Source organism: Polyodon spathula, chromosome 34 (genome assembly GCF_017654505.1).
Source record: "Polyodon spathula isolate WHYD16114869_AA chromosome 34, ASM1765450v1, whole genome shotgun sequence".
Taxonomy (NCBI): Eukaryota; Metazoa; Chordata; class Actinopteri; order Acipenseriformes; family Polyodontidae; genus Polyodon; species Polyodon spathula.
In genome coordinates, this window is record NC_054567.1 from 2,460,928 (window position 1) to 2,479,718 (window position 18,791).

The window sequence follows — 18,791 nt, forward strand, 5'->3', positions numbered from 1 at the left end:
GTGAAGCAAGTGAAGAAAGCTGCTTGGGGTGGTGTGGCGTCTAAGTCTAAGAAAAGCAGCAATCACCACAAACCCAAGCAGCTGTTTCTTCACTTCACTTTGATAGGTAACACCAAGGACCCTCATCTGATTGTCAGCACCTGATTTTTCTAGAGACCTCAATATGAATAATCTGCTTTGATGAAAACTGTGAATCTGTAGCAGCTTCCCTTAAACCAAATCACTGCAAACAAAATGTAATTCTACATTAGATTAGGCAAGATGCTGACACTGGGAAATAGCGACACCACATCGAGGATCCAGGGAGTCTCAAAACTTGTATTCCCAGAAGAGCACTTCTCACATACATCATAAAACAATTATCATTTGTGTCTTCATTTTACCAAACTGCATATATTTTCATTGTTTTCTTCCTATCTTTGGAATTGTGTGGTGGTGTTTATTTTTTTTTTCCTCTCTAATCTTTGACGTATTGACCTGTCATGAAAACAAGACTGTCTCAGGCTTTATATAACATGTGCAACAATTAACAGCAATAGTACTTTTTAAGTCAATTTAATGTAAACATCTCTGTTTCACAGCAATAACTAGAGTTGATGTTGTCTGGAAATTGCAAAACCGACAGAGGTGTTTTCACACATGAATCTGCATTTCACAAACTTGTAACCTATGTATTGTTTTAATCTATGCTGTTCCTCTCATTTTCTTTTGACAGAGAGGGTGTCTGTGGAAGCAGGGAGGTCCATTGTGATGTATACCAGCGCCCACATGATGGACTGGGTATGTTTCTGTTCATGATGACATTGGTGCTTGGCTGTTTCTTGGTAACCCATGCATTGTGCATTGGTGGGTAATGTCCACCTTTCTGAAGTCTACAGTCACGTGGCAACATGAAGAGTTGTGTCATGTGTCAACAAGCAGGCAGGTCTATTTCTAAACTGCAAACCCACCTTCTAGATCTTACACACTGATTTTTTAATAGTTCCTGAAGAAACATTTTTCAGTTATTTAATCAAAACATTCTTTTTTTTTTTTAGTTGTAGCTCTATTTCTGAAGATAAGCCTTTTTAAAAAATCTATATATATTTCCCAATCATATTATTTAATTGAAGCCTAAGTAACAAGTACAGTGTAGTTAATGTACCTGTATTTCAAAGTATATCACAAATTCTTCAGTTATACCAAGTGAATATGTTGTGTTTTCAGCCAGTTTTAAAACGTAGCAGAGACGGGAGAGTTCTCTCTGTAGAAACACACTCATGTGGACCAGTGCAAATCACACTGATCTATAATTTACACAATTCACTGGGCAGCAGACACAGATAGGCCCTCAGACAAAGCCCTAATTATAGCCGAGTCTATCAGCTGATGACATTTCAATAAAGACAACAGTCCAATGGGGGATGACCTGACCTTTATCCTGAGACCAAGTTTAATGACAGTCCTAAAGCTGCCACCCCTGCTGAGATATTGTAACACAGCACACATACTCTCTGACTGTAGGGAGCCTTCAATAGTGAGGTTGGCTGTTGCCCCCCGTACTATCATCAGTACATACAGGAGCTGTGTGAAGATGCAACACAGACCAGACGTGGCTTTAGGGAGAGGGCAAAGGGGAAAGTACTGAAGTAGGTATAGTGTAAAAAAACAAAAAAAAACTTAAATTTAAAAGTCCTGGTTCTTGTAAGAAAATCCACTAAAATTCTGCGAAATATCGTTCACATAGAGACGTGCTTTGACAGATTTAGCCAAAACCTTCATTATTTATTTTTTATATGCGTGTGGCAGAGCAGGAGCTCTGCCTTTAAATAAGTGTACTCCTGTGAGCTAAGATGGCTGCCCAGGACAAAAACTACATTTCATAGCAGGCTGCACTCAACCTAGCTGGCGAACAATTAGCTGGAATTTAGTTCAACTGATGCTAATCAGGCCAGGTATTTCAGGGCACTGCAGCAGTATCTCTTTGTCTGTGCTCAGGCTCAGGTCTGTATATGTGTGGACACCTGCCTACTGTTGTTAAAGAAGGTATAATATTGGGTTTTTGTTCAAGAAGTGTATTTTGTGGTATTGGTAAGCAGCTTATCTGCCCAGTTATAGTTAGGGACCTTTTTTGTTAAGTATAGTTAGTGCTCTATAACAGAGCTAGACTTTTGTTTTGTTTTGTTAGTTTGTTAATAAAAGGGTGCATTAGCACTTAAACTTGCCGTCTCTGCACTGCCTCCTATCTGCCTCTGCATCTGCACTATCCTGTCATAGTGCGCCTGTTTTTTTTTTTTTTTACTTGGGCACACATGGATTTTGCATTTATTTAGTAACAGATGTCATCCAAAGTGGATTCATCTAGTATTATACATTTCTTTTAATAACTAATGATGCATTAACAAGTGTAGTTTCTAATGAGAACCATGCTAAAGGTTGAACTGAACCCTGTAACCTACACTATCCGCACACTAGTGTACCCACAGTCTGTATCCACATACACTGGATCAGGAGAGCTGAACCTTAGAAACTACACTAACAGCACACTAGTGTACCCACTGTCTGTATCCACACATACACACATACATTGGATCAGGACAGCTGAACCCTGGAACCTACACTAACAGCACAGTAGTGTACCCACACTCTGTATCCACACACACACACACACACACACACTGGATCAGGACAGCTGAACCCTGAAACCTACACTAACAGCACACTAGTGCACCCATACTCTGTATCCACACACACACACACACTGGATCAGGATTGCTGAATCCTGGAACCTACACTAACAGCACACTAGTGCACCCATACTCTGTATCCACACACACACACACACTGGATCAGGAGAGGGGACAATCTATAACAACCCCAATATGATTAGAAAAGTATTGGATCAATAAGGCATCTGTATGTACATTTCATCATGCTTTGTATTAAGCACACCACACTAAATCATTTCACTTTGCCCCTCTTGTGAGATTATATTATAATCATTTAAATTGCAGTAGTCCTACTCAATTTGTTTTAGCTGCTATTTTAAACCTCCTCTCGATATAACAAGGTATTAAAACATCGGAACTTGCAGCTCAACTAGAGCAATTAGTCACAGGTGATGAAGTTCCCGCAACTACACAAGAAAGTTAACTCTTGTCTCTGTATACGTGTGGAGGGGGAGCCCTTCATGTGTCATTAGCGCCATTTGTTTGTAAAAACTAGGATGATATGATAATCGCACAGGTAAAAATCCCAGCAAGTGCGTAACCAGGCAGGAGGGTGTAAACAAGTACACTGTAACACACAAGAGGTCTACTTAACACATAGCACAGAGCTGTATAAAACCCACTGGTCTTTGTTGAGCCTCACTGAATACAACATGCACAAGGGTTATATGTGCTGTGGATTTGAGATCCTCCACTGTGTGTGTCACTAAAACAGATCTGGTGTTTGTCTTGATCTGTAACCCTTTTTATGAAAATTAAAACTGTTATCTTTCTACATTAAAGAGCTAAATCAAATAGCAAACAGAGAGTTGATGTCAATTAATACCAGCTAAAATAACATTTTGATGAACAGTTTGATGAACTATAAATAAATTCTATTTACTTATAGAATTAGTGACGGAAAATTCTCCTCATTAAAGAATTGTCTTTCAGCAAACATGGCTGCTTTCTCTGACTGTCACAAGACAAGAACCATTAATTAAATTGTTCTGTTTAACCCATTCATGCCTACATTTTTAGAAATTAAGTTTCCCTTGGTGTACTTGTGGCTTAGCTAGGGGATAACACCGACAGGATTAGTCATATGAAGGTACAGTGACTGTAGCTAACAGCATCCTTTCACAAACCCTGCCTGTCATGCACTTCCATTCACTATATATGTTTCTCATTTGTACTTTTGAAACACGTATTTTCATTCCAGAACATGAAATCCAGCCCTACACAATGTAAAAGAAAGGGTTCAGTTTACTTGCTTTGCCTTCCAGGAAATACGTGACTGTTTCACTTCAATCATTTCATTCAGCAGTGTCTTTCTTTGGGGTCAAAGCATCTGACTGGTCATAGAGTTTGTAAGTCATTAGGGGAAGCAGCTGTTTGCTGACTAACGCAAAAACAAAAAGGGCTCTGCAGAAGTGGAGACCATTTCACTTTCATGTGCATGACCAGGACTGTGCAAGACCATACATGTTTGCTAAAAACTCAAAACTACACATTTGAGACATAGTGAACAGATGTGAATTGTGTGGAAAATGTAAAGGAATTATTTTGTCAGCTGCAATCATTATACAGGGCAGTCTTTGAGTTTGTATTCACTGTTACTGTATTTCTTGCGACCTCCAGTATTGTGCATGACATACAACAGCTTTCTTGTTTCATGGTGCTCTTGTAATATGGGAGAGAATCCTTACCATCAGCAATGAAGTGCTCAGGGACGTGCAGAGTAACCTTCACAGTAAGGGGGCAGGGCAGCTGACTCCCGTACACCACCGCCAGGACACAGCTACTCACTACCAGTAATGTCAGGGTGTTCTTATTCACATGGCTTCTGGGAGAACCTGGTAGGCAACAAAGCAGAGCAGGAATCAGCAGCCAATAGAAGCTTTATCACTGGTCCCCAATCTTTTGTTGTGCTGAAGTCAATATGACATGGTCTACCTGAATGTGGAAATTCACCTGAGGTAACAAAGAATAAAGTAAAAAAGATCTGCAGCGGAACTACAGTGTTGTAATGTATTTAAAAGTAATAATTTCTTAGAAAATAGATTTTACAACCTTGGCTGTCACTCCTTTAGAGGGACACTATTCACCGACAAAAGAATGCTAAGATCCCAGATACTAGAGTCTTAACTTGAATGTAGTGCATTTCCCTTCCAACTGCGTAGTTCGAATTTTCATGATAGTTGTGTTTTTAAGCCTGTCAAAGTCCGATAGCAAAGCCCAACAAACAACAGAACAGATATAGCAGACAGTCGGATACAGGCAGAAAGTGAGAACATGTTTTTCTGCTGCTTGGGATTTTAAAAATGTTATATTGCGCAATGTTTAAGGCACGACAACTCTTTATTTCAAATAACTGCACACCTGGCTCGAGCACTTTACACAGTGCCATATGGTTGCTTTGGGAAAAAAAGAGACTCTTAAAAAGAGACAACTTAATCAAGCTTCCCCACGACAGTTGTGCGGTGCTGTCACAGAGACGGCCGAAGTGGGCGGCGTCAGAACCAGGAAAAGGAATGAAATACACAAAACACAGGACGGATGAAATGAAATGATGATGGCGCTGGCTGGCGCCGGTTTATTGTAAAATAAAAGGGTTTAACAAACAAAAGACAGGACACGGCACTTCGCGCCAAAATAAACAGACAAACAAAATGAATAGACACGGACAAAACACAGAGTGGACGAACGCTACACAAACAATTGAAATCTATATTTACACTTACCTATCTCTATCTCTATCTCTATCTCTATCTCTATCTCTATCTCCCGTTCTCCACTCTCGAACACCCAACCGCGAGTATGTGACAACGTGCATCTATATATACTATTGTGCTGGGATTCAATTACCAATTAATTATTCACTTGAATCCCAGCACGTGAATTAATAAAGTGTAATTCCCCGTGCTCACATATTACTACATTTTACTTGCAAGTGAAGTGTTGTGCAATCCTTGTGCCTAAATACACATATACATTTTAAACACTTGTGTTACACAGACCCGTTTATATCCCGTGTACCAATGTCTATACACCAACATTTAAACACACCACACGCAACACATAACAGATAATATACACAGGGGTGGGAACTTTGTCACATATACCCCCTTCTGTGCAAAGCACACATGGCCTCAATGGCCACCTCCCCCCTTAAAAGCCTAAAAGTCCCGCCCAAAGTCCTTGGCCAGGACCGGAGGCTTCCAGGGGCCCACAGGTCGTAATGCTGTCAGAAGAAATTCTGACAGCGGGGTAGCATTCTCCTGCCAGGGTAGTCGTAGCAGCGGAAAGGCTGCTTGGGGTGTGGTCTCCTGACCTTCCCCCTTCTTCGGCGCCGGCAGCTCCCCTTGGTGGGGCTTCAACCACAGTTCTTCCTGGAGGGAAGAAACTGCAGAGGGAGCAGGTCTCCGGCCCTCCCACACGATCTCTGGCAGCAAAACTGCTGCTGGGGTTGGCGGTCTCCAGACCTCCTCCTCCTTCTCCGGCAGAGAAACTGCTGCTGGGGTTGGTGGTCTCCAGACCTCCTCCCCCTTCTCCGGCAGCGAAACTGCTGCTGGGGTTGGCGGTCTCCAGACCTCCTCCCCCTTCTTCGTGGCCGGCAGCTCCCCTTCGTGGGGTTCCGGCCACAGTACTTCCGGCTGTGATGCGGAGCGGCGGGCAACCCCAGGCGATGCAGAGCGGCGGGCAACCCCAGGCGATGCAGAGCGGCGGGCAACCCCAGGCGATGCAGAGGCATCCTTGGGCGAAGCGAGGCTGGCATCCTTGGGCGAAGCGAGGCTGGCAGTCAGGACAAGCTGGGGTGCGGGTGTTGGCCCTCTTTTCGGCCACTGCGGCCGGGAGGTTCTTCCCCGTGCTTCCCTCAGCAGCCTATACAAGGGCTGCTGAGGACCGCCAGCATCTAGTCCTGGTCCAGGGAGAGGCAGCTCCTGTTCCTCTCCCCCTGATGGAGGTGGAGGCAAAGGAAGCTCCAGCTCCTCTCCTCGTGATGGTGGGGGAAGTGATACCAGCAGGCATTCACCCTCTGCTGGTGGGGGAAGGGATACCAGCAGGCATTCACCCTCTGCTGGTGGGGGAAGTGATACCAGCAGGCATTCACCCTCTGCTGGTGGGGGAAGTGGCAGGCATTCACCCTCTGCTGGTGGACCCCAGCAGGCATTCACCCTCTGCTGGGGGACGGGGACCCAGCAGGCATTCACCCTCTGCTGGTGGAGGAGGCAGAGGCAGCTCCTGCTGCTCTGCTCCTGCCGGTGGAGGTGGCGGAGGCAGAGGCAGCTCCTGCTGCTCTGCGCCTGCCGGTGGAGGTGGCGGAGGCAGAGGCAGCTCCTGCTGCTCTGCGCCTGCCGGTGGAGGTGGCGGAGGCAGAGGCAGCTCCTGCTGCTCTGTGCCTGCCGGTGGAGGTGACGGAGGCAGAGGCAGCTCCTGCTGCTCTGCTCCTGCCCATGGAGGTGGGAGCGGCGTGTAGTCTCCTGGTGGTGGAGGTGGGAGCGGCAGGTAGTCTCCCCTTGTTACAGGGGACTGGTGCGGCTTTCCCTCACTTGCAGGAGACTGGTGCAGCTCTGGAGACAGCGGTGGGACCTCTGCCTTCCTCTTCTGCGGCAGTTCCTCCTCTCCCTCTTCGTAGGGGCAGTGGAAGGAACAGTTGGCAAAGAGATGGTCCTGGTTGCAGAGGAGGCACCCCGGCAAGGACTGGTTACATCGACGGGGATGTCTGGCCCTTAGGCGGCACTCCTCCTCCCTGTCCCTCACCTCTTTATCCTCTTTCCTGCTTCTCCCCATTTCTTTCTTTCTTTTTTTTTTTTGTAATCCTAAGACGCCCTTTTTTTTTTTTTTTCTTCCACACAAAAAACCTCTCCTGGTCTGACGCTTGGGGGGCGCTGTTAAATCCCACGCAGGACACCACGTGTCACAGAGACGGCCGAAGTGGGCGGCGTCAGAACCAGGAAAAGGAATGAAATACACAAAACACAGGACGGATGAAATGAAATGATGATGGCGCTGGCTGGCGCCGGTTTATTGTAAAATAAAAGGGTTTAACAAACAAAAGACAGGACACGGCACTTCGCGCCAAAATAAACAGACAAACAAAACGAATAGACACGGACAAAACACAGAGTGGACGAACGCTACACAAACAATCTCTATCTCTATCTCTATCTCTATCTCTACCTCTATCTCCCGTTCTCCACTCTCGAACACCCAACCGCGAGTATGTGACAGCATGCATCTATATATACTATTGTGCTGGGATTCAATTACCAATTAATTATTCACTTGAATCCCAGCACGTGAATTAATAAAGTGCAATTCCCCGTGCTCACATATTACTACATTTTACTTGCAAGTGAAGTGTTGTGCAATCCTCGTGCCTAAATACACATATACATTTTAAACACTCGTGTTACACAGACCCGTTTATATCCTGTGTACCAATGTCTATACACCAACATTTAAACACACCACACGCAACACATAACAGATAATATACACAGGGGTGGGAACAGGTGCACATAAACAAAACACAATGTGCCGCAAATGCACTTCAAGATGACTTGGCTTTCTAACAGCCAACTGCACTTCAATCACTGGACTAGAGTCTTTCTAACAGCCAATTGCACTTCAAGATCACTGTTGAGTAGAGTCTTTCTAACAGCCAATTGCACTTCAATTACTGTTGAGTAGAGTCTTTCTAACAGCCAACTGCACTTCAATCACTGTTGAGTAGAGTCTTTCTAACAGCCAATCGCATTTCAAGATCACTGTTGAGTATAGTCTTTCTAACAGCCAATTGCACTTCAAGATCACTGTGGAATAGAGGCGGGACAACAGAACTGGCAGAAAACACAGGTGTCGTTGTCCATCAGATCAACAGTACAAAGGCCACTCTTGAAATCAGGACTTAGGATGTGTTGCAGTAAGAATACCTCTAAGAAAGGGGAACAAAACTAAAAGTATAAAATATGCACAACATCACAGAAATTGGACTTTGAAACAATTGTCAAAAGTGCTTTAGACTGTTGATGGATGGGCAACAACGCCTGTGCCATTTTCCAGTTTTTTTGTCAATTCAATTCTTGTCTTCTTTCTTAAGGATATTATCTTATATACAGTATTGCTCTTCCTTGTTAGACAGCCTTTTGGGTATCCAGTCCTGGGTTTGTCAGTTACAGATGATGTTTCTCTGTACTTGATTCAGAAACCACACCTTGAAAATCGAATGATTTCACTTAATAGTTTTCCTCATTTGTGCAAGTCAAGGTTGTTATAATAATAGAAGTTAATAGTGGAGGCTTTGAGTAGATTGTTGATGCTCATAATATATATATATATATATATATATATATATATATATATATATATATATATATATATATATATATATATATATATAACATGGACTGGAGAAGAGGGCCATAATGCAAAATTAGTGGCCCTCAGGAAGCCTATTGTTACTGACAGGGAGCTTCCCGAAGGATATTTCATTTTGCACTAAGAGCTGAGTCTGCAGTACATATTTACTATATGAGTCAGTCAAAATAATGAGAGAGGCAAGGTTGGATAGTAAATATGACTTTATATACTGTAAATCCATAAATATTTGCGAGCCTTTTATTATGCATTTTTCACATATGGAAAATAAAAAAACACAAACCTTTTTGGCACATATAACTTAGTGCTGTACATATACAAGCACACCCTCCAGCCAACAGACACCAAAGAGGTTAGCTACACTCTTTTGTGAAAGCTACAACACAGCTATCTCGAAAGGTGGTGGCCATATTATTGTTTACTCTTCAGCCCCTACGGTCATGGAAGTCAATCAAAAACCATGTAACAAAAAATAGACAGTTTAGACTAGACAAAAGATTGGATCAGGATTTAGCTTTGGTCACATGGAAAAAACAGAAAGTTAGAATGAGAAGCATAACTTAATATCAACTTTTCCACTCTTGTACATGTTTCCCATAGTTAAAGTACAACAAAGTGTAATACAGCACAGTGAAAAGATGGTAAAGAATAGACATGCATTGCAAAACACAGAGAGGTATGGTGAAGCGTATTTAAAAAAACATGGTAAACCAGGGTAAACTGTGTAGCATACCCATGTGAAAAACATGGTCAAAGTGGCGACTGGGATATAGCTGTTAAGTGCAGCACCTTTTCTTTGTAGTTTTGTTACTGTTTTATTTTCCCTGTTTCTTTGTGCCTTCTGTTTTGAATTATTGTTTCGAAGCACCTGCAAGTGCGTTGGTATTGTGTACCATCGCTTGGCATTCCCGTGGTTCTGTTTACCATTGTTGGTAAGCAGACCATGGACCAACAGCGCCATCTGCGGGCTAAAAGAAAAAGAGCACCCCAAAATAAAACTGGGCACCTGTGAGGTGTTGCCAAATCCACCTGTCTGTCTCCTGTGTCAGTGAATTACCCACCACCCTTCCACAGGCATACACACAAACTGCTGTTTCTTTACACATGGGTCAACACACTGAACCTGTAGACATGAACCCTTATTTGTGAAACATGCACTTCCTGAAGACTTATCTGATTCCTGCTCTCTCTTCTGATATTATACAGATAAACATAACAAAAATTTAAAAAAAATTATAGAGCGCAACAGAGCACAAGTTGATTCAGAGCACTGTACAAAGTTATATATATAATATATATATATATATATATATATATATATATATATATATATATATATATATATATATATATACACACCATACATATATATTGTATAATATAAATATAGTTAAAAATTATAAAGAAAAAAACACAGGACACAGTGTAAAGCATCAGTGTCAAAGCACTTGACAAAACATTCTCCTGATTGAATTAACATAACTTGTGAAATAAGAATGTTTGTAGTTTCTTCCTAAAAGGGAGAGTATTCCAAATCTGTGGACCTAGGACCGAAAAAGTACGAGCTCCAAAACATTTGTGTTTAAAACGTGGCTGACACAGGGACACAGTGTGCGAGGACCTCAATAGGATTATAAACCTGCAGTTTCTCAGTCAGATAGTGAGGAAGTTGCTGGTAAAGTGCTTTGTGAATTAAGCACAGTAATTTGAATTGTGCACAAAGCTTAATTGGGAGCCAATGTAAATCCAGTAGAATTTGGCAAGTTGGGTCCTGACGGGATCACCCAATCAAGAGTCGAGCTGAGGCATTCTGAATGCCCTGGTTCGACACCGAGGCGGACCCACATACAGGCCATTGCCACAGTCTGTCACAGAGAAATGCTTTGATATTTTTGATTGTCCGTAGATGGAATATGCACGTTTTTAATACCTGTTTTATCTGAAACAGAAATGACAGAGAAGTGTCCAGCACAATTTGGTCATGGTAAAAATACATACAGAAGAGAAAACAGGAAGTGCTTTATTTGTTTAGTTGGCTTGTAGTCCAATGGTGACAATGGTCATCACTGAATGAAGAGTTTCTGTCCCCTATAGCTCAGGCCAGCAGTACGTTTCAGACAGCACGTACGATTCTGATATCTTGAATTACTCAAACAAACAATCCTACTGCATTCCTGGAGCACTTTATTCACTTGCTAGGTGAAAGGCACGTGCTATTATTTGGATTTGTCCCTTCCCCATGTGAAATCACACTACAATCATTCCTAATCTAATTTGATGAACATTTTTATTCCATTAAGAGCCACAGAACACTTTGTCGCCTTGACAACTAGCTGTAGTTTAAAGTATTGCTGAACTGCGCAGCTGTGGTTGAATTGTTTATTAAGGGTTCAGTTCAGAATGGAATCTGAGCCTGAGCACATGGTGTCTCATTTTGTATAGTGAAGGACATGTCTGTGTGGAGATACAATAGGCCCTTTAATAAGGTAGTTTTCTGACCAGTTATAATAACTGAAGTCACACAGCATTTGCCACCATTATAAGATAATTAGTATGCATATTTAAATGCCACTGAATGTATTTATTTATTTATTTCTGCATGATATTTTCATTTCATTCTAAGAGGCTCTAGTTTCTATTGAGTTAATATCATTTTTCTCTAAATCTGCTTTTACCTGGCTTTGAGCTTGTCTGGATAACCCAGAGTGTTGTAACGGAACAAACTCCCTCACACCTTTCAAATCATGTGACAATGAGGCCTTTCAACTGCCGCCCCCACCTATTCTCTCTGTCTGTATCTATGTAGAGCAGGTTGGGCTGGCAGAATCCAAAAGTCACATGATTTGAATGGAATGAGGAAACCTGTTCAGACACTTTCTAAAAGAAAAATATTCCATTAGAAACATGTAAGGTTATAGCTCCGACATGTTTCTCGTTAGTTATGTGATGCTGGATGCTTTTTTGGTTTTAAAAGAAAATGGTGCAAAGCTAGCAGTGGTGAACAGGGCCCTCAATAGTCTTCTAGGTTTTGTTGTTAAAAACAGGTTTTTTTTGGATCAGTGTAGGTGTTCAGTCAGTAGCTGGTAAAGAGCTAGAGCAGGCTCACAAAGACAAAGACGTGGGTGTTACAGTAGACTGCTTGTTGACAGTTAGGATGTGCTTCAGTAATACATATCTTTAATGAGATATAAACATTTCAATAAAAAGGAATGATGCTATCAAACAATATTGATATCACAAAGAAGCAATGTTTCAAATAATATCCAGTTGTTGAACAGGGATGAAATAATTAGCAGTTTACAGGTAAAGACTAATTAGCAGTACAATACATTGCAGTGACTTAAAACAGAAGTTCAGAAGGAAATAACGAAGAACCAAACCCAAGACTTCTGAAAACAGTTAGAAATACAGTCAGAAATATATTTGAAAGATATTAAAACTGCAAAGAGAAAGATATAACAAAAAGGTATTGGAAGTGCAGAGAATAGCTTCTTGTTTAAATTCTGTTATCACCCCCCTCATATTTCTGTATACAAACCTTTGTGAGCGACTGTATATAATAGAAGTTCATAAACTGCATTGTGCTGAAATATGAAAAACCTGGAAATAATGTAGGTACCTAACAAAGAATGTCTCTACAAACTCTGTGTTGATTACGCTGGAAAAGATCATTAAAAAACAGACTCAATCGCCTGTATAAAAATCGAGCTTTTTAATTTATTTTCTGTGATTGCCATTCTTTGCAATTAATATTAAACCCTGTGCAAAATCAGCACACATAATACATTAAACAAGCTTGAAAAGATTTCATATAACTTTCCCCTAACAGGGCGTTAGCATTCCAATGCTTCCAATCAGGTATTGTATACCTGTGAATGTTTTAATAACTATTATCAGATGCAAAGCATGCACGCAGCATGATGGATTTGATTAATTGAGTGGCTGCATCTTCTGCTAAGCAAGGCTTCACATGAAAACAGGACTTTGATATGCACCAGCTTCAAAACATGTCACAAACATAAATCAGTACAAAAGGGGCCAGATTTACTTGCTTCAGTGCAAAGATTTTTCACATTTCTATTTGAAAAAGCCATCGCCCTTGTAACCCCTTAAACACTATTGCACAATAGAAAATGAATGACATTTTTAAGCACCTGGGATCACAAAACGGTATTACCGACCTGGAAATATAAAGTTTATTACTACCCATCTCACATAGTTCTCCATGGTATTGCCGTGGCACTAAATGAGAAAGCAATAGTTCTGTACTAAAGAACACTGCAGCTACAGTACGTATGTAGAAGGCTGTCATTGGTAGCATGGTACCACATTGGTTCTTGTATTATGACCAATGTCATCACAATGATGTGAACCAACACACATGAGAAATGCACTGCAGTACCACGGGGCTGCATCAGTGCCTGGCATTCTGTGACGCGATGACCACTGTGCACTAACTGTTCCAATGCCATTGCCTTGGGTATGATGGGAAATAGCAGATGTACTGGTATTACATGCAAGCGTATGGCAACTCCAGTTCAGTCCTGATGTGTCGTTGCTGCTGTGATACTGTAGTTTTATTGAAAACTCAATTTGTAGATTTTTTTACCTTCCTACAATTAAGTATTATTTACATTTTTGTTTAGCTTATTTGTAATAAAACAACATTTAAAAAGTATGTTGTGAATCGAGCCTGCAAGCAGCGTTGTCTTCTACAGTATGTAATGAAAAGCCCCTGTTTCAGCTTTCCTGTTTCATGGTGAAAACAACGGTGCTCAAGGGTTTAAGCGCAGAAGGAAGAGCGTTTGGGGAATGAAGGGACCCCCCTTTATATATGTTGTGATGATACCAGATGTACAATTGTGACACAGAGTTACAAAAATCGTTTTCTATTCAATTCTTAATGTTCTTCCCCTACTTGCACTTTGTTTGCAGCTCATAGAAAAGCTTCCGTCAGTGCCTGTAATGCATAACAAGCTTCGAGGAAAAACTCTTATTTAAATAACTGACAGTCAAGTAGTTTTCCTGCAACTTGAGTTAAGAAAAACATTTTTCAGTCCAGTAACCATTGTTGAAATGTTACAAGGCTGCATTATGACAAATGTTATAATGTAATATATATTAATTTCAAAGGGACATGTTTATATTATACTACATAAATACACAACTTTTAATAACAGACCAGCATGTTTAGCTAAAACCCCACATTGTAGCTACGCACAATAGAACTACATACTATAAAGTATAAAGTACACTGTTCTGTTGTGTGATTGAGAGAGAAACCAATTTTAAATGTAAGCTGCTTGGATGTATTGCGTGCATTACTTATTTAAGTGAAATCCTGTATTTTTACTTCAGTGTATATTACAGAACTATCAATTTGTTAATAAAACAACACTACTGTCAGGGAAATCATTTTTTTTTCTGTGGTAAAAGGCTGTTGGGATTTAGCATTTCTATTCCAATGTTTCTTTACACTGCAGAGCTCTGTCTTTACTTCAATCTACACTACTGTCATCAACCAGCCTCTGCAATAGGACTGATGAAGAGATTTGCTAATACTGGAATGGATGTGTACAACAAGGCAGTTTCTTAATTCAAACATAAAGAAACAAGGTCACTGTGAAATGTGTGCAAGTGTTTTCACTGGATAAAATCAAGATTCAATTTCATTGTCAAATCATTTCCAGCTTTTAAAAAAGTGTATGCTTGTTTACATTCCCCTATGCTACGCGCAACCCTTCCTGAGGGCTTCAGCTACCCAGTAACCATGCCTCTTCCACTGCTGCTGGTACAATCACTCAACACAATCGCATTAGTGATTTTATAACCATTTAGCTTCACATACTAGGAAAACTGCTTCTCACTGGCCATCCCATCATGTTTTCATTATGAAAAAGGAGGGTTAAATCATAGCGAGGATGCCTGTGTAGAACTGGTTTATGCCTGGTAGGGTTTTTTCTGCTAAATGCTAAGCTGTCAGATGTATACAACAAGAGAAAGGACAAGCACAGTGCATGGTATAATACATGGCTGATCACCAGTGGGTAAATGAAAAGGAAAGGCCTATTGATGGTATTTGTTCAAGGAACGAGTTATACTTTTTGATGTTGGTATTTTTAGAATGCATGTTATGTTTGAATTTCATTGAATTAATAACCCAGGTGGTGCTGCATTGATGGTTTCACAGTGGCCAATTAGCATCTACTCTAAAATAAGCACCCGGTAAAGAGCAGGTTGAGAGAGAGAGAGAGAGAGAGAGAGAGAGAGAGAGAAGTTATGCCATGGCTCAACTGAAAAATGTATTTTACAAGTTAGTTTTCACCTCTTCAACTTCCCGAGTGGCAGAACTGCGAGTGAGGTCAAAGAGTTGGGGCTAAGGGATCCCCGAGTGGCTCCCTTGGTAGAAGCGCAGCCGTGTGGTGCGCAGAGTGAGTCATTGGCTCTTGTGCTCTCGTGGATTAGGGAGACAGAACCATCAGGGGCTGTTTCTCCTCATTGCGTTCCAGCTAACCCTGCTGGCCAGGTGCCAAGTGAGTCTAGTGGGTGAAGGGTTTGTTTTTCAACATAAATACTTAAATCAGAAATTGATGTGCTGGCCTCCCCAGTTGTCTGACATTAACCCCATTGAAATGTTATGGGATGAGCTTGACAGGAGAATGAAAAAGAAGAGTGCAGCCAACATGACTATGCTCTTGGAGATGTTTAGGGCTGAATGGACAGAAGTAGAGGGATCACATTGCTAAAGCTCCTGGAGTATGTGCAGCTGTGATTGCTAAAAAGGGGGATATTTTGATGATAAGTTTGCAGGTTTTGAGAAGGTTAATATATTTCCATATAAATCAATCAGTTTATGCCGATTCTTCTATTATTAGTTGTATTTCAATAAAATGTCCAGGTGTCCCCATATAATTTGAACGCCAGTGTGTGTGTGTGTGTATATATATATATATATATATACAAATAACCACCTCTGACTGGTTAAACAGCATCACATGACCGTGCGTATATATAGCATATACCATGGCTTGCATACTAATGAGTCACTTCACACTAAATAAATCACTACGCACCACTGCTTTCTAAATTCCATGACAAACTACTGTTGTATTTGTTATTAGTTACAAAACCACTGCCAAAAATGAGTGACATTTCCATTATTTCCTTTAATGTATTTGGTGATGAAAACCCACATAACTGGTATAACACCAACTTTCAGCAGTCCACCTAAATAATAATAATAATAATAATAATAATAATAATAATAATAATAATAATAATAATAATAATAATAATAAATAAAATAAGTGCACCAGCAAGAACAGACACAACAGTTGATGAGGAACAGTTAAATTAAATAAAAGAAAACAAAGATTGAACAAAAAAAAAAAAAAACTACAGCATGGGCTGGTTAATGTACTTGAAGAAAAAAAAAAAAACATTCATTTTATGGAAATAAATTTAAAAAAATCTCAACAACATAAGGGAATTTTATACCAGTGCAAGAAGTTAAACTAAGGACCAGTATTCAGTCTCCAGCTTTATCACGCTGAGCTGGACTAAACACACATTTTAACAGTATAGGTTTTAACATCTCTGCTGACAGTGAGTTTAAAACCAGCAGTAATGTATTCATGTCAGTCAGGAAAACTCTTAGAAAAGCAGGTAACGACAAGGCCAGACACGACCCGCCGAATTACCGGCCTGGATTTTAAACATCTGTGGGAAACCGCGGTCGGATTGATGTGTAAATTCTGGTTCGATCGTCAATTTAATCTGGCACGACATGGATGTGAGGGTGTCTGACAAATAAGGAAAACATATTTTGAGATCCAAAAGAATGAAAATTTGAGATCCAAAAATGAAAATTTTCCATATGCACAAAAAGCTTATTTCTCTCAAATTTTGTGCACAAATTTGTTTACATCCCTGTTAGTGAGCATTTCTCCTTTGCCAAGTTAATCCATCCACCTGACAGGTGTGGCATATCAAGAAGCTGATTAAACAGCATGATCATTACACAGGTGCACCTTGTGCTGGGGACAATAAAAGGCGACTCTAAATTGTGCAGTTTTGTCATACAACACAATGACACAGATGTCTCAAGTTGCCAGAGAATTGAATGTTCGTTTCTCTACCATAAGCCGCCTCCAACATTGTTTTAGAGAATTTGGCAGTACGTCCAACTGGCCTCACAACCGCAGACCACGTGTAACCACGCCAGCCCAGGACCTCCAGATTCAGAGACCAGCCACCCGGACAGATGATGAAACTGTGGGTTTGCACATCCGAAGAATTTCTGCACAAACTGTCAGAAACCATCTCAGGGAAGCTCATCTGTGTGCTCGTCGTCCTCACCAGGGATTTGACCTGACTGCAGTACCGCATCGTAACTGACTTCAGTGGGCAAATGCTCACCTTCAATGGCCGCTGGCACGCTGGAGAAGTGTGCTCTTCACGGATGAATCCCGGTTTCAACTGAACCGGGCAGATGGCAGACAGTGTGTATGGTGTAGTGTGGGTGAGCGGTTTGCTTATGTTAGCGTTGTGAACAGAGTGCCCCATGGTGGTGGTGGGGTTATGGTATGGGCAGGCATAAGCTACAGACAATGAACACAATTGCATTTCATCGATGGCAATTTGAATGCACAGGCTATAGTTCACCCTGGAGGTAACGATAGTCTTGCCGAGGGGCATTTCATTTTGCACTATGAGCTGAGTTTGCAGTACATATTTAATATATGAGTCAGTCAAGGAAATAAGTGAGGCAAAGTTGGATAGTAAACACCACTTTATATATGTTGTTTAAATATACCTGATTCAGCATAAGTAAATAAATAAATAACATAAACAAATAACAGAAAATGTTTTTGACATATAGTTAGCAAAGTTTTTCTCTGTCTCCATCTGGTTTGCTGACTGCTGCATAATCTAGTTTATACACTGCCTGTCATTTGTTTTTGTCGATTTGAATTTGTTTGAATTTCAGAAAGTCAGAAAACAATGACAGTGCCATTTTAATGGCATTTTTGTGTTTGGAGCATTTTTCTTTTGTAGTATGTTCTGTAAATCACAGAATAAGTGATCAGCCATTTTCTCTTGGTGTGAAGAGTGCAGAGGAGAAAGGCGTGCCTTTGAAAAGGGACAGGGCTGACAGTGATGTGAACCAATCACATAAAAGATGGAGAATATTGACCAGTGGTGTAAGGATGTCAGGGCATGTGTGTGTGCGTGTGTGTGAGAGAGTGTGTTTGTGATCATAAAAAATTGAATGTTAAATCCAGTTGTATAGAAATGGTTAAACAAGATTAGAAACTGAAATTGAATCTACCTTGAAGATTGTAAGTTCATAAAGGAAGGAAATCACTTGAGGAAGGAATGTAGTAATACCTCAAAACACATGTGCCTAAAGGACAGTGTCTGGGGAAGATAACCTTAATTTGTCATGAGAGCTAATGACACATGTCCTATTGTAATGTTACACAAATATACAGAACATTGTCATTTACTATAGTAAAGTCATCCATTATCATTAACTTCTTAATTCTTTACAGGGTTGTGGTGAGCTGGAGCCTAACCTGGCAGACACAGGGTGCAAGGTGGGACTACACTGTGGATGGGATGCCAGTCCATTGCAGGGCACCACACACAGGGCTATTTAGAGTGACCAATCAACCTGAACAGCATGACCTTGGATTGTGGGAAGAAGCTAGAGTACCT

The 18,791-nt window shown here is 40.9% G+C and overlaps 1 protein-coding gene across 2 annotated transcripts in view; it reads right to left on the reverse strand.

Moving 5' to 3' along the window:
- The window catches only part of LOC121303624 (astrotactin-2-like), a 728,767-nt gene that overhangs the window by 459,447 nt on the left and 250,529 nt on the right, over window positions 1-18,791 (reverse strand). For both annotated transcript variants that reach the window (XM_041234419.1, XM_041234420.1), the window contains one exon: window positions 4,397-4,543. In XM_041234419.1, the coding sequence (XP_041090353.1) occupies window positions 4,397-4,543 (147 nt within the window). The remainder of the gene's footprint in view (window positions 1-4,396; window positions 4,544-18,791) is intronic.